Source organism: Gadus chalcogrammus, chromosome 16 (assembly GCF_026213295.1).
Source record: "Gadus chalcogrammus isolate NIFS_2021 chromosome 16, NIFS_Gcha_1.0, whole genome shotgun sequence".
Lineage (NCBI taxonomy): Eukaryota > Metazoa > Chordata > Actinopteri > Gadiformes > Gadidae > Gadus > Gadus chalcogrammus.
The window spans coordinates 3,974,463-3,989,406 of record NC_079427.1 but is presented as its reverse complement, the minus strand read 5'-3'; the positions used below and the strand labels follow the sequence as shown (position 1 = coordinate 3,989,406).

Here is a 14,944-nt window from a genome sequence, read left to right as displayed (position 1 = left end):
TTTCAGTGTTGCAGCAGTGCGATGAAATTAGCGCGATAATATCGCGTCAACACATCTCATTTTAATTTAATTAATAACAATTAACACATTAACACACTTTTTCTTTTCTGTGTTATTTTTGTTTTTCCCACAGAATGTCAACATTTATTTTTGATTTTAGTTCCACTTACTTTACATTCAACTTCACTTGCCGTAAGTGACTGTCTGATAACAATTATACTATGTGACAGCCTGCTTACAATTCTCAAATCTGTGGTGTTCCGTAAGTTTCATATTCAACCCACACTGAGTAAATCAATAAAACTCCCTCAAGATCACTTGGACTAGTTTTTGCTTATGAAGTACATTTGGTATGAATTATCATGTGTCATTCCGTTTGATAATCTTATTTCACTTTAATATGAGTGTATTTAAAATAAAATGTAAAAAATGTGATTAATCGTGAGTAAACTCACCAATACCATGCGATTAAACGCGATCAAAAATGATAATCGTTAGACATGAATCATTCGGGGAGAAAAAGAATGAACCACTGACCACAAAATATACACGTCACATCAGCGCTGTGCAGTTAGTCGTAAGCTACTGCTCTAACACAGCTGGACAACCCCTCCTACTCTGATACTTGATGACCTTGTAAACCCAGGTTACAGTTTGTCACACATCCCTTAATTGACGGTATTAGCAGAATTAACTCCTACTAGCTCGGGGACAGCAGCTCTGGAAGGCTCTTTAACCCCTGGCGAAACAGACAGCTAGTGGCCATTCAGCCTCAAACGACCCGAGCAGGCCATTAAATGTGGCGTCAACGACTAAATGTTGACCTCGTGAGACCTCTAACATGAGGGCACATAACGCCCCAAAGAACTAGTCTGGAACCATTGTCTAGCCGGACCTTAAACAACAACCTTTCAGGGGTCATGACCTCGGTGACCCTAAAGGGTTTCACTGTCTACACATGGCTAGGCCTGACACTTCGGGCATCACAAGCTAACCAATTACAACATCGAACATAACCTTAAAATATTTTGGCTAAATCTATCGCTCAAATGTGTCTCTGCTATTCTCTGACATCTTCTTATTTTAAAGACATTGCATTTCCCGATATTTTTGTACTATTTCCCTTGTTATTAGATTGGGTAGGTTGTTGTTGGGGGTGTTGGGAATCTCTGCAGTTGTTCCTTTAGATATCATTGGGCAGGACACCCCCTACCGCCTCAATAATATATACTTTATTTTCATTAAAGATCCCATGGCATGAAAATTTCACTTTCCAAGATTTTCTAACAATAATATGAGTTCCCCTAGCCTACCTGTGCTCCCCCAGTAGCTAGAATTTTTTTGGGGTGTAAAACGAGCACTAGGCTTTCTGCTCCCTCTTTGAAAAAACAAAGTTCAGACGCTCCGTTTTTGGAATGTTCCCCGTATGTCGTCATAAGGGGAGATGCCACCTCCCCCTTCTCTGCTTTGCCAGTCCAGAGAATTTGGCCCGCCAATGAGACACGACCGTGCGAGCGCCACATGTGTGTGTGTTGGTGTGTGTGTGTGTCTTCAAATACTGTGTTAGGGGCCCACTAATATTTATATTAAAGCATCCATAAAGTAGCATGCCATGGGACCTTTAAGATTTCTAAATAGTTAAACAATTTGTATTGCACTTTTGCACAAAAATAAGCTTTACGAATAGAGTTTGTAGATCAATCGATCAATAGATCGATTGATAGTTTGACTTACTGATGAAGGAGGTCTCTCCCAGGTAGCCCCTCCTCCTCAAAACCACCTCCAGCACTTTAGACTCCTCATCAACCACGTAGAACTCCGTCTCCAGGGAGATCCAGGACCAGTTGAGACGGAATGGCTGGTTCCTCAGCTGGTTGCCGCCTGCAGACACAAATAAACAAACACAAAAAAGTAAACTCCTTTTTCAGCCCAGGAGCTGTTCTCTCTCCAACCCCCAGAGTCCCAGGACTTAGAAGAGAGAAGTTTATTCCCTTGCTAGTTGCCACAAGTCTCTCTTGGTCGTTTCCAAAACGTCTGAGCTAACACCGTTCCAGTTGTTATGACTGACCGTGATGCAGCGCTTTATAATATTAGCATATGATTAAGGAAGACAGAGTTTCGCCAGCCAAATCATTATTCAAAACATGCTAAACACATTGATATGAAAAACACCCTAAAATGTGCCGTTTTACTAGCCCGGGGTTGGAACCATTATCCCAACACTTTAGGGTTGACTCTGACTGTCGTGTGGGAGAGTTGTGGCGTTTCGCGGATGGCTGAACGCAGGGGGGAGAAGAAGAGCGACTAATTGCTTCATTTATAATTAAGATAAAAGGCGTTTTCCACGCGTTCCTGTCTGAACTGGACTGTTTCATCCCGGGCTTCTGAAACTCCACTCAAAGACATGGACTGGAGTCCTAGAGGGCAACACTGCCCAGAGAAAGAGCTGAGCCACACTAACATCAAAAGAACACACACACACACACACACACACACACACACACACACACACACACACACACACACACACACACACACACACACACACACACACACACACACACACACACACACACACACACACACACACGCCAGCACACGCACACAAACATGCATGCGCATTGCATGCATGAACCCAGTCACACCATACACATACACACACACACACACATGCATGCATGCACAATCACACAGATGGACATTCCTGCATGCACACACTTGCAAACCCCATCACACACACACACACATGTTCATAAACCACATCAACCCTCAAAAACACAGGCTGACAGACACCAAGACAAACACACACATGGGGACACAAAGAGGAGCAGAAGCAGTCAAACACTCCGAGGCGGAGTGACAGCAGACGTCCATGCGGTAGCTGTCAGTGTTGAGTGTTTTGGGCTGTTCTGAATAGAGGCGGGGAGCGGGATTCAGGTGACTAGCCAACGAAACAGCAGGCACACGGAACAACAGGCACAAACCTCTGCAGGGTGCCTGGGCATCATTGTGCACAGAATCCACTGGCTTTGTGTTGTTAGACACAAGAAGCATCCATGCTGATCTATTTGTGGGGCTCAGGCAGAAGGGATCCTGCTGTTGTAGTACCAGGATTGACCTCTGGGTGGTTGGTGGTAGGCGGTGGCAGAATAACCCATCACAATTCTGAGCCCACAGGGATTTATTTCTGATAATATAAGGGAAATATATTTTCGTGTATTTTTAATATGTTTAACAATTTGTGGTATGTTTAACATATCTTTAATATGTTTAACAATTTGTGGTCTGACACATCTAGCAGGATAGCCAGGTCACAGCTTGCCACCCGAAGACAGCCATAACACAATGAGCCATGACCCAATAAGACAGGCTATAGCTAGATAAACTACAGCTAACCGGTTTAGAGCTTTCCAAAAGAATGCAAGCACGGACATAGTTAACAAAGCTTAAGGTAGCCATGACGTGGTAACCAAGCTAGCTGGGACACAGCTAACTAAGCTAAAGCTAGCAGAACAAAGACCACCATGACACCGTTGCAGCAACAGCTTCTGAGGCTATTGGTAGCCAGGCTACAACAAACCAGAACATTGACAGCCACGGTACAAATAGCCAGGCAGCCAGCCGCTGCCTGGCTATGAAACACCAACAGCTAAGCAAGTCAAATTGTACATGTGTGTTTGAGTGCCTGTGTGTGTGTGAATATGAATATGTAGGTTTGTGGTTTTGCATGTATGTGTGTCAGTTGACTGCGCATGCGTATACGCGTGGAGTGATTGAGTGCTTATGAGTCTGTATGTTTGTGTGTGTGTGCATGAACGCTCGCATGCATGTGTGTCTATGTGAATGTGTGTAAGTGTTCCAGTGCACCTGCACCGCAGGTTTTGCTTCATTATAATCACTGCACTCTCTAAATGTCTCTAAATGCCCCCGTCTCATAGAAAGACACACAAACAGGGACACTCACACACACACACACACACACACACACACACACACACACACACACACACACACACACACACACACACACACACACACACACACACACACACACACACACACATACACAACAACAAACTGGATTCTGACAACACGTGGCTAAGATTGGACCGGCTAAAGGCACAAGTCAGGTAACAAGGATTACAACAAGAGACCGTTCTCTCTCCCTCTCCCCCTCTCTATCCATCTCTCCCTCTCTCCCTCTCCATCCATTTCCCTCCCTCTCCTCCTCCCTTTCCATCTCTCCCTCTCCCCCCCCTCTATCCATCTCTCCCCCCCTTCTCTTATTAGTATTGTCTTTCAATCTTTGAATAGGAAGAACGGACAGACAGGAGGGCAGACAGCAATACAGACAGACATACATAGAGACAGATACACAGTCCAACAAAGAGACAGCCAGAAAGACAGACAGACATATTAAATAAGATAGACGGACAGACAGAAATATAGACAGACATGCATGCCGATAGATCCGGCTGGTCAAACAGACCGACAGTCACACAGAAATACAGAAAGGCAGACAGACAAACAGGCAGGGAAGTGGAGCACAGTTGAAGGAGGAGGTGGTGGAGCTGGGGTGAAGTGTTTCCTCTGAAGACGACGTGGAGAACATTGGGACACCGTGTCCAGAACATATTAATGGAGAGCAGAACTCATCTGAATAATTCACCCGACAAACTCAAGGCGTCGGCCAGGTTTACCTTTTATAGGGATCATTTAAAATAAAATCATTGGGGGGATTATATTTTTTTGATGAGTCACGTTAAATTATCCAGTCAAATAAAACATTTAACAGTAATTTTCTAGCCTAAAAGCCTAGAAAATTAGCCTCACCTCGAACAAAACCAATGTACACAAACACGCAGGCACGCAGGCATGCACGCACGCACGCACGCACACACGCACGCACGCACGCACGCACGCACGCACGCACACACACACACACACACAATCCTTTCATGTCTTTATAAATGACAAACACAAAGAGACAAATCGACAGTAAGACAAGCAAACTAACTAACAGACTATATGCAGGCAGACGGACAGAGATAGACAGACAGACAGACAGAGAGCTAGGTAGACGGACAGACAGACAGACAGACAGACAGACAGACAGACAGACAGACAGACAGACAGACAGACAGACAGACAGACAGACAGACAGACAGACGGACAGAGATAGACAGACAGACAGACAGCTAGGTAGACGGACAGACAGACTACAAAAAGACAGAATTGAACATGCAGAAAGGTAAGCGTAGAACGAGACAGAAAGACGTGCTCTTCGTGATAATCAGGATCAGAATAACATTCAGCACAGCAACACACAAGACCCACGCACACTCAGCTACACGCATACATACAATACTTTCCGGTGAGGTCCGGTGGTCACCACTAACCCCGGCCTATGTTCTCTGATCCACTGTGATCCCTACCTTGTCTAAGATCATAGAAAGCACACACGTTGTTGTGAAGGAGAGGGCTAATGTGTGTGTGTGTGTGTGTGTGTGTGTGTGTGTGTGTGTGTGTGTGTGTGTGTGTGTGTGTGTGTGTGTGTGTGTGTGTGTGTGTGTCTGTGTGCGTGTGTGTGTGTGTGTCAGGATCAGTGTACCATATTGTGTGTCAGTTTGCGACTGTGTGTGTCTCTCTGTGTGTGCGTGTGCGTGTGTGTGTGTGTGTGTGTGTGTGTGTGTGTGTGTGTGTGTGTGTGTGTGTGTGTGTGTCAGGATCAGTGTACCATATTGTGTGTCAGTTTGCGATTGTGTGTGTGTGTGTGTGTGTGTGTGTGTGTGTGTGTGTGTGTGTGTGTGTGTGTGTGTGTGTGTGTGTGTGTGTGTGTGTGTGTGTGTGTGTGTGTGTGTGTGTCAGTATCAGTGTACCATATTGCGTGTTAGTCTGCGAGGGTGTGTGTCTGTGTGTCTGTGTGCGTTAGTATCAGAGCACCATGTGTCTTGTGTGTGTGTGTGTGTGTGTGTGTGTGTGTGTGTGTGTGTGTAGGTGTGCGTTGGTTATTTATCCAGAGATCCACGGCGGGACAGTGTTCGCTCGGCGGGGCGGACGCTAACACGCTGCAAAGCCATTCAGAGATAATGGGAAAATGAATTATTGGTACCACCCCCTCCCCGCCACCCCCTCCTCTCACCTCCACACACATCCCCCCCCAAAGACAGACTCACACACACACACACAAAAACACGCACACACACACACACACAAATACAAACCCCCCCACACACACACACACACACACACACATTCTCAGACCCACACATACATTCTCACACACATACATTCACATAGGCACCCGGAACATTCCAGACCATTTATAGGTAAGCCGTGTCACACATTAGCCCGCGGCCGCTACCCAGGGTGTACTTATTTACCGGCGGGAGGACGGCCGGGTAGACATTAGAAACCCTGGGACACAGAACACAGGCGTCCTTCAAAACCGCCACACCGCCACCACCGCGCAGCTGTTTGCTCTCATATAAAACCTCCACGGTAGCAATCTCTTATTTTTCATATAGACCCATCCCCCGGGACTCGTAAGCGTCGTAAAAACTCAGGGAAAACAAGACAAATATGCTGACATTTGATGTTGTTTTCATTTCCGCCGCGGATAAATATTAGGTTATAAAGGAGCCCGGTGTCTGCGCCTTGGCGGGTCGTTTTGTATCGCGGACGAGCCGGGGTGGAGGAGATGGGGCTCCTCCCGCTGCACTCCTCCTCTTCCTCCTTCTTCCTCTTCTTCCAATTCAGATAGGGAGGAAGTGGAGGAAGCCAGGTCCACTTCAAAGGCCCTCTCCGGAGAGGCCTGGAGTTAATGTTCACCCGGGGCCACTCGTGTGTCTGACAGGGGACGTACTCTCAGAGATCATGGGTGTGTTAGCATTGAGTAGGGTTGAACGATTTTTATGTCAATAATCTAATTGCGAATATTTCAAACCATATTGCGACTGCGGTTTAGTATGCGTTTTATTTATTTTTTGTTCCATATGTTCTGTTTTATTCACTAAACAAGGAATAAATCATTCTGTGCTATGACCAACACAACATTAGTAGCAGTCAACATATAAACTGCTCTTTCCTTTAGGGCAGGCCTATGTGTTGAGATAAAATGATGCTTGAATTGATATTATAACATCTTTATTCAACTATTGAAGTGTCAAAGAAAAATATATACGAATCTTACTGATCTCAAGTCAGCAACAGGAAGAAATCCCAAACATTTTTTGTTTGGGATAATCGCAGCCTTCGTGCTTTGCAAATCGCGTTCTATTACATTGCGACATCGGTTTGAATTAGAATAATCATTCAGCCCTAGCATTTAGCATGTCGTCACCCAGAACGCATGCAATCACAGACATTGTAGTGGATGCTGATCATTAGTCTACACAGGCTGCTCTATCCTGAACCCTCCCGCGATATATCTCTCTACCCTCGAGGAGTAATGCATTTCACCTGTGATGGACAGGAAAGATGGATGGAAGAGATGTGACGATTGGGCAGAAATTATCTCAAAAAACTCATACAGTCGCAGGTGCAGAAGGAAAAAAAAGCACAATAATATCCACATGTATTGAATATTTATCCTTATGACTTGTGTGAGTTACTATTCTGTGATTTAGAAGATGCTTTTTAGGCTGCAGTTATTGGTGATCCAACCCAGTTCCTTTCTGCTCTGATTCGATTAGCCAGACTTTCATGTCCCCGTTTGATGCATAGACATGCAAATTATTTAGTACACATCTACAGTCTACTCAATATCTTGATCATATTTATTATTACACCGACTCCGATATATAATTCAAGAAACTCAGAGGACCTCCGAAGCTGCTGGCCGTCTTGCATTGCACTCTGCACAATTAGTGACGGGAGTTCATCCGAGTAGCCAGCCATACATACTTAATAAACACTTGATATTAATACGAGGCTGACGCCAGGCCTGGCAGCCCACTGGAATCTCATCCTCTGATTATAGCTTATGCTTCTGGTGTCGCTAGGGCCCCAGGGCTGGGGCGAGGGGCCAGGGTCCGATGGGTTAAGGGCCGTCTGAGGGTTGGTTGCAGAGTGCTTTGGGTTGGCCGGGTGGGTGGATGGGTGAGTGTGTGTGTGTGGGGGGGGGGGGGGGGGGGGGGGGGCATGCCAAGTCTGATCTGTCATGCTGCAGACTGCCCGTATATGGTCATCCCTGACGGAAAGGGACGGGACCTCCCTCCGTCTGTTTACACGGACAGATGAACATGCAAAGTGACAGACAGAGAGTTGGCCAAATAAAAGCAGGGACAAAAGGATAGACAGACTGACGCACACCACACACACCACACACACACACACACACACACACACACACACACACACACACACACACACACACACAGACACACAATTGCGTCTAATTGGTCGGACGATGAGGAGGGATAAATCGAGACAAAGCCCTGTCTCTGTTTTAATGGAACAACGGGTCTAAAAATACCGATAGCCGGCCGGTCCCGGCGATGACCTTGTGGACGTCCGTGAACCTCGCTCCCCTAATCCCCACAGTTGGCATCAGCATACTGTAGCTACGTAAGCCCCCAGCTTAAGACCCCCGGCACGGACACCAGGGCCGGAGGCAAAACCTCAACACACAACACCGTCTGCACTCATTGACTGTTTTCCTATAATCCTTCCGATTCCAAACCCAGATGTATTCAGATGTATTCATAGGTTCGACCCACAGTCCACTACTGGGTTGAATTAACGCTTTTTTTGTAATGTAGGTCTGATTCAGCCCGTTCTCATGCTGCCGCCGTTGTCGTTTCAGCACTGCTGAAAGTCACTGCAGCCTCCTGAGTCTCACGGACATTAGAGAGTCGTCTTGTGTTTGCAAATCTCTGTCTGTGTTGAATGGTCAAAAAACAAAAAACGCTAATAAAAAAACGTTCAACCTTAGGAGCAATGTTTTCGTTTGGTTGAGTTAAATGTTTATTTCTGTTAATATCCTACTTGTATGCATAGCTTTTTAAAAGCCCTGACATTGGACCCTGGATCAATTAGCAATAGCAGCTACTCACACGTCTTTTTGTGAGTGTGCGTGTATCGGCTGTGCATGTGTGTTGGGTCTTTGTTCATTCATTAGCAAGGAGGTGAGATTGATTAATAGACTTCACACATGCTGTGGTTCCTTCCTCCACGCCTCAACAAAGTTGGATAGTTTATTCATTTCTCTTCCCTAATTGAGATTGTGTCTTAAGTTGAGTTAAGCGAGAGGCGAGGGAGTGTGACTTCCAGAAGTGGTTCCGGGTTTGATTCCAATGTCTAACCGGTGTAGCTCCGGTTTAACCTGTAGGCATCCTAGAGCATTTTATTTGAATCACGTTCCATAGCTCCACCTGCTACTATGGAACCTGACGGGAATGGTTTTCTAAAACATTTATGACGATCACGACTGCTCAGATTGCATTTTTTTAAAGAGTTTGGCAGGAGTTACGCTAAAACAGGGTGTGACCTGCCCTTTAATGACATATGGATTCACTGAATGTCTCTGGGATTAAAGCTTTGGCTAAATGACTAAAGAGTAAATATTAAGCACCAAGGGGGTTTCTTTTTTTACCACTTTTTCCGTGTGTTGTGCCATGAAGTCATTTATGTTATCGCGCCGGTGTTGCACAAACATGAGATCAATTCAGGAACAACGCAGGCAAGGAAATGGATTCTTTGTTGTAAGCTTTGTTTGAAGCGAGGCGGTTGGAACAAATAAGAAACTGATAAGAATAGAGCAGAAGAGATTCACGGGGACAGAGAAATGTAATTATTCATAGGAATGTCTGTTTGTGTTCCTATCGCAGTGCATTCATGTCTTGTCACATTGTTATGTATTCACATCCTAATGTGTCCATATTACAACGTATCCATACCGTGATGTCCTCATACCCTAATGTGTCTGTGTCATAACGCATCAATACAATGTGTACACATCATGCTGTGTTCACGTTAAATGTGGGCACATAATTATGCATCACATAATGTATTCACAGCGAGTGTTCGTTTTACTATGTTGTCCTGCCATAATGTGCACGCCACTTCCTATAAAAAAAATATCAAAAAACAACAGCACACCTTCCACAAAAGCCAAACCATTCCCTCCAAACTACTAATGGGGGAGGCAGCGATTTGGTTGGTTTTCAGATAAATGTGCTCCCCTCACGTTCCCACTGAGCACTCCCCTCGTCCCGCTTGGATCAATATGGAAGGGAGCGGGAGCGCGGCACGCTGGTTAGCGGAGCTCCATTCAGAACAGATAGAGGAAATAATGACGAGGGGAGGGGGGGCCATCGGCAGCATTTTCACACAGATAATTAGAGTAATGTAGTGGATGGAGGGAGATACACGCTGTCTCTCTCTCTCTCTCTCTCTCTCTCTGGTTATTCTGTGTCTGTGTCTCTTGACTCGCTCTCTTATTCGTCCTGGCTCTCCCTGGCTCTTTACTCTCTCTTAGGCTCTCTGTCTCCTTCTGTCTCTTCACTCTTTCTTATTCCCTACGTCTCTATTATTGTCTCTATTCTCTCTTTACTCTCTCTTATTCTCTTTCTCTCTGTCGCTTGTTCTCTTTCTCTCGGTCTCTTATTCTATATCTCTATCCCTCTCTGTCTCGCTCTCTTTCTTTCTCTCTCTCTCTCTCTCTCTCTCTCTCTCTCTTTCTCTTTCTTCTCGCTTAACCTCGATGACGGAGGTAAAGAGGACAGGCCATAATCCTCCTGAAGGAGAGAACACATCACATGATGGAGCGAGAGATCTGGGAAGGATGGTGGGGGGAGGGAGGGAGAGGGTGGAGAGAGAGACAGATATAGAGAGAGGGAGATTGACGAGGGGAGACATAGGGGAGAAAGATAGAGAGAGAGATTGAGGAAGAGGGGAGATAGAGGCAGACACAGAGACAGAGACAGAGACAGAGACAGAGACAGAGACCGAGACCGAGACAGAGACAGAGAGAGAGAGAGAGAGAGAGAGAGAGGGAGAGAGAGGGAGAGCGAAGATGGGCAACAGTGGGTGTGTGTGTTTGTGTGAGTGTGCGTATGTGTGTGCAATATAAAGAGAGTGATAGTAGTAGAGTTTGGTCATATAAAAGAGGCAATAAAGAGTATTCGAGCTAGAAAAAGAAAGAACAAAAGAGGTAGAAGTGGCTAGAATGAGAGACAGCAAGAGAGAGAGAGAGCTAGAGGGGGACATAGAGAGAGATAGTGTGGGTAAAAAGGGAGACAGGGAGATGGGTAGAGAAACTGAGAGACTGAACTAGAGAGTCGGATAGAAAGGGAGGGACAGGGGAGAGAGACAGAAGAGCAGAGTGAGCGGTGGGGAGGGAGAAAGAGAGAGGAAGAATGTGCAAGAGAGAGAACAGAGTGGGGATAGAGAGAGAGAGAGAGCGAGAGCGAGAGCGAGAGCGAGAGCGAGAGCGAGAGCGAGAGCGAGAGAGAGAGAGAGAGAGAGCGAGAGCGAGAGAGAGAGAGAGCGAGAGCGAGAGAGAGAGAGAGCGAGAGAGAGAGAGCGAGCGAGAGCGAGCGAGAGCGAGCGAGAGCGAGAATGAGAGAGAGAGAGAGAGAGCGAGAGAGGGAGAGAGAGAGAGAGCGAGAGCGAGAACGAGAGAGAGAGAGAGAGAGCGAGAGAGAGAGAGAGAGAGCGAGAGATATTCTCATCACTGAAAGCCCCGACCAACAATAAGCGGGCAGAGAGTTGGCCAGCGGTGGTTAGATTTAGGTGGATGTTTGGATTTCACAGCCTCTAAAACCTCTCCCACCGCCAGTACAGGGCAGTGAACCAGAACGCCATAAACACGGCGGAGGTGGTGGCTACGCTCTGGACCCCCCCCCGGCGACGCCACTGCAGCCGCTCTGAAGGGGACTTATAAGCGGGGCGAAGGACTGGAGAGTGAGAATGAGAGTGCCCTTCAAGGGGAGGGTGGGAGGTGGCCAGACGTGAGCGGGTGAGGGGTTAAGGGGAGGCACGGGGATCGGCCAGGACTTTGGGCTCAACGGGGGGGGGGGGGGGGGGGGGGGGTTCTCGACCTCTTCGGAAGGTGACCCCGCCCGGCGCCACAACCAACAATCTACCGGCTGCTCCTTTTTTTTCGCTCTGCCGTGAACCTGGAGTCTGAGGTCGCCACAGGAACGGCGGTCAGCTTGATCCCCCGACCACTGCCCCTAAAGCCGCCACCTTTCCAAATAAAAGCTGCTGCTGCTGTGGCGCCAGCGGCTGAGAAGTGTGGCTGTTGCACTTCTTTTGTTCTGGCTAGAAGACCGTGGTTATTATTCGGGGACTGGTGGGAAGGACACAGCTTTATCATAAATGCCCTACAGGCAGGGGAAAAAACAAAAACAAAAAATAAACACAAAGTCAAAGCCATATTGTGCCGGCAGCGTTTGAAAGGAAAAGGCGCTGAAAACGAGGTGAGCTATGGGTTAAAGTCACAGGCCGCGGGACTGAAGCGGCGGCGAAAGCTTGGCGATAATAACTCTCTCTCTCCCTCTGACAGTCGGCTAATCACGAGATATTAGCATTCATGGAAAGTCACGGAAAGAACAGATGCTCTTTTCCTCGATTACAATTTGTAGCAGTGCTTTGTACATCATTAACATCACTTGAGTGAAATTAATACCCCCCTTTTCAGTCTCAGCGCGTCGCCACGTACCCACACCCTGTTTTAATCTTTAAATCCTTCCTCTCCCTATAGCTAGACCACCAGAATGTGATGTGGAGAGCGGCTGGCAAAATAAGGCGACTTGATTTTTAATTGGCTGCGCAAGCATGGGCGCTATCTCGGTTCTGAAGCAGCAATCAAAAGATGATTAAACTCAGATGCAGTCTGTAACTAGGAACTTTTTACACTGTCCCGGTGCAGATCCGCTAGCTGCCAGCATATTAGTTAATTCAACACATAAACATTGGCACTTTTTGGTTTCAAACTCTAGCATTACGCATACCAAAACCGCAATTTTCAAATTCGCAGCTTGTAGACTGTGCACTATTCGGGTTGTGCTAACCATGCACTTCTCATGGACCTTTTTCACAAGATTCACACAAAACCAAGAAGCTCTGATGGGCAGGGATACTCTGGTGGTTAGGCCGATCGACTCCTATCTGAAAGGTTCTTGGTTCAACCCCTGATGTCTGCAGTCCCTCCGTCTGTATCCTCCTTGAGCTAAGATGCCCTGTAGCCCCTATCTGGTCCTTAATGACATTGATCTGTCAATCAATGTCAGTTGCTGGATAAAACCGTCTTCTACATTATTGAATAGTTAGTCACAGCTCTTAAAGCCACGAGAAACCAGACTTCCCAGGACTTTTAACTTTAGACTCCTGTTCGTATGATGTGTGGCCCCGAGAAGTGGGTGGGTGAAAGAACGACAGTGATTGGTCGCAAAGGTCAGCCCTGTCCAGGGGATTCAGCGCCACGCTCCGGTACACTAACTGGCTGTCACGGGACGGCACCTTTTCCCCAATGCCCCGACAAACACCCGGCTAAACACCAAGCGAAGGGGAACCCTTCTAGGGCTTCAGGAATTTTTACACAGAGAACAGATCCCGACGAAGACATGCATCATGCATGGTTCGTCACAGGTCCGACAGCTCGGCCTTGAAAACAAAGCACCCACGAAGGGGGTTTATGCCAAGGCCCCTGTCGTCGCATCGGGAGAAAAATGTTTGATATCTCACTCGATGTGACTGGAAATAACCGGACTGAAGTACATGAAGAAACCCAGGGGCTTTTACCGGTAAGCCTATTAGCCCTGCTTGAGAATATCAGTTCAAGCAGTGTCTTTCAAAGAGCTTCATGATGGGGCTGACGTCCGGTTCTGTCAGCTGGTTCTGGCTCTTAGCGAGGGGTACACAGTGTACCGTCCGACCCAGAGCCGGTTATCGGACCGAGGGTCCAGGGTGGCGGCGGTGTCCCCATCAGTACCTGGAGCAGCCTGTCGAGACGTGGGTGTCATTCGACACGGGACCCATTCAGACGATTTTGTTTCTGTTAGGTTTAAAGTTGAGGTGGGGAAACGAGGCTTTGATTCCATTTGATGAGGCGAAGGGCGAGTTCTGTGTGATTCGAACATTAATATTTCATCCGAGACATTTTTAGAGGGTTGCAAATGAGGTGGAAACCACGGAGAGACATTCTAAGGGGCAAGGCTGCCAGAATGTACATTTTCCTCACGGCCCTGCTCTTTTTGTACGGCCAGTACAGAATCTTTGACGCACGAAAGATTGGAAAAAGGAGAAAATGCAGAGAATGAATAAATCAGGCAGGGTTTTAGGGAACACATCCAAATGATGTGTCAACGTTAAGTTACACTCCAACCGCACATCTGTTACCATACTGCAGAGGAAAATGAGTTTACAACTAATTAGGCGATATGCAGTTTAATGGGGAAAATAGGCACTGTCACCAGATTCCCAGGAAAAAAAACAAAATTCATATTCGACAAATGTCAATGAGTGCTACTTCAGCTTCAACATCCTAGTCACCAACAATTCTCGAGAATTTGAATATGGTATCAAACCTCCTACACCAATACCTCAGTCCTGGTTCAGAATCACAACCACTGTCATGTTGGAGCAGGGTCGTCTGGTGTTAAATAGATAGTAAATAGATAGATAAATAGTCATTAGAAAGACGTTATTATCAGTGATAAAACTATCCCTTTAACCATTCGGAAAAACATTTTAGACATTGAAGTAAGAAATCAGTACGAATAACACCCCAACGGTCAAAGTGAAAGAAACCGCTCCGTTAACTCTGTTTCTTGGTTTCCGTTTCAAGGAGGCCAGACAAAGACTTTCACCCACCGCACACCCAGAACCCCAATCATCCTACCTCAAACCCCCTTGACCCCCTACCCAACCCGATCCTGCCCGTGGGTGTCCTAATTAACCCCCCGGCACCTCGGTGGGTGAGGGGAAGTCCCAGGGG

General features: G+C 46.7%; 1 protein-coding gene across 1 annotated transcript in view; it reads right to left on the bottom strand.

Annotated features, from left to right (window-relative positions):
• Positions 1–14,944, bottom strand: part of frem2b (FRAS1 related extracellular matrix 2b) — a 78,156-nt gene that overhangs the window by 39,953 nt on the left and 23,259 nt on the right. The window contains exon 3 of the mRNA XM_056610313.1: positions 1,735–1,881. Within this exon, the coding sequence (XP_056466288.1) occupies positions 1,735–1,881 (147 nt within the window). The remainder of the gene's footprint in view (positions 1–1,734; positions 1,882–14,944) is intronic.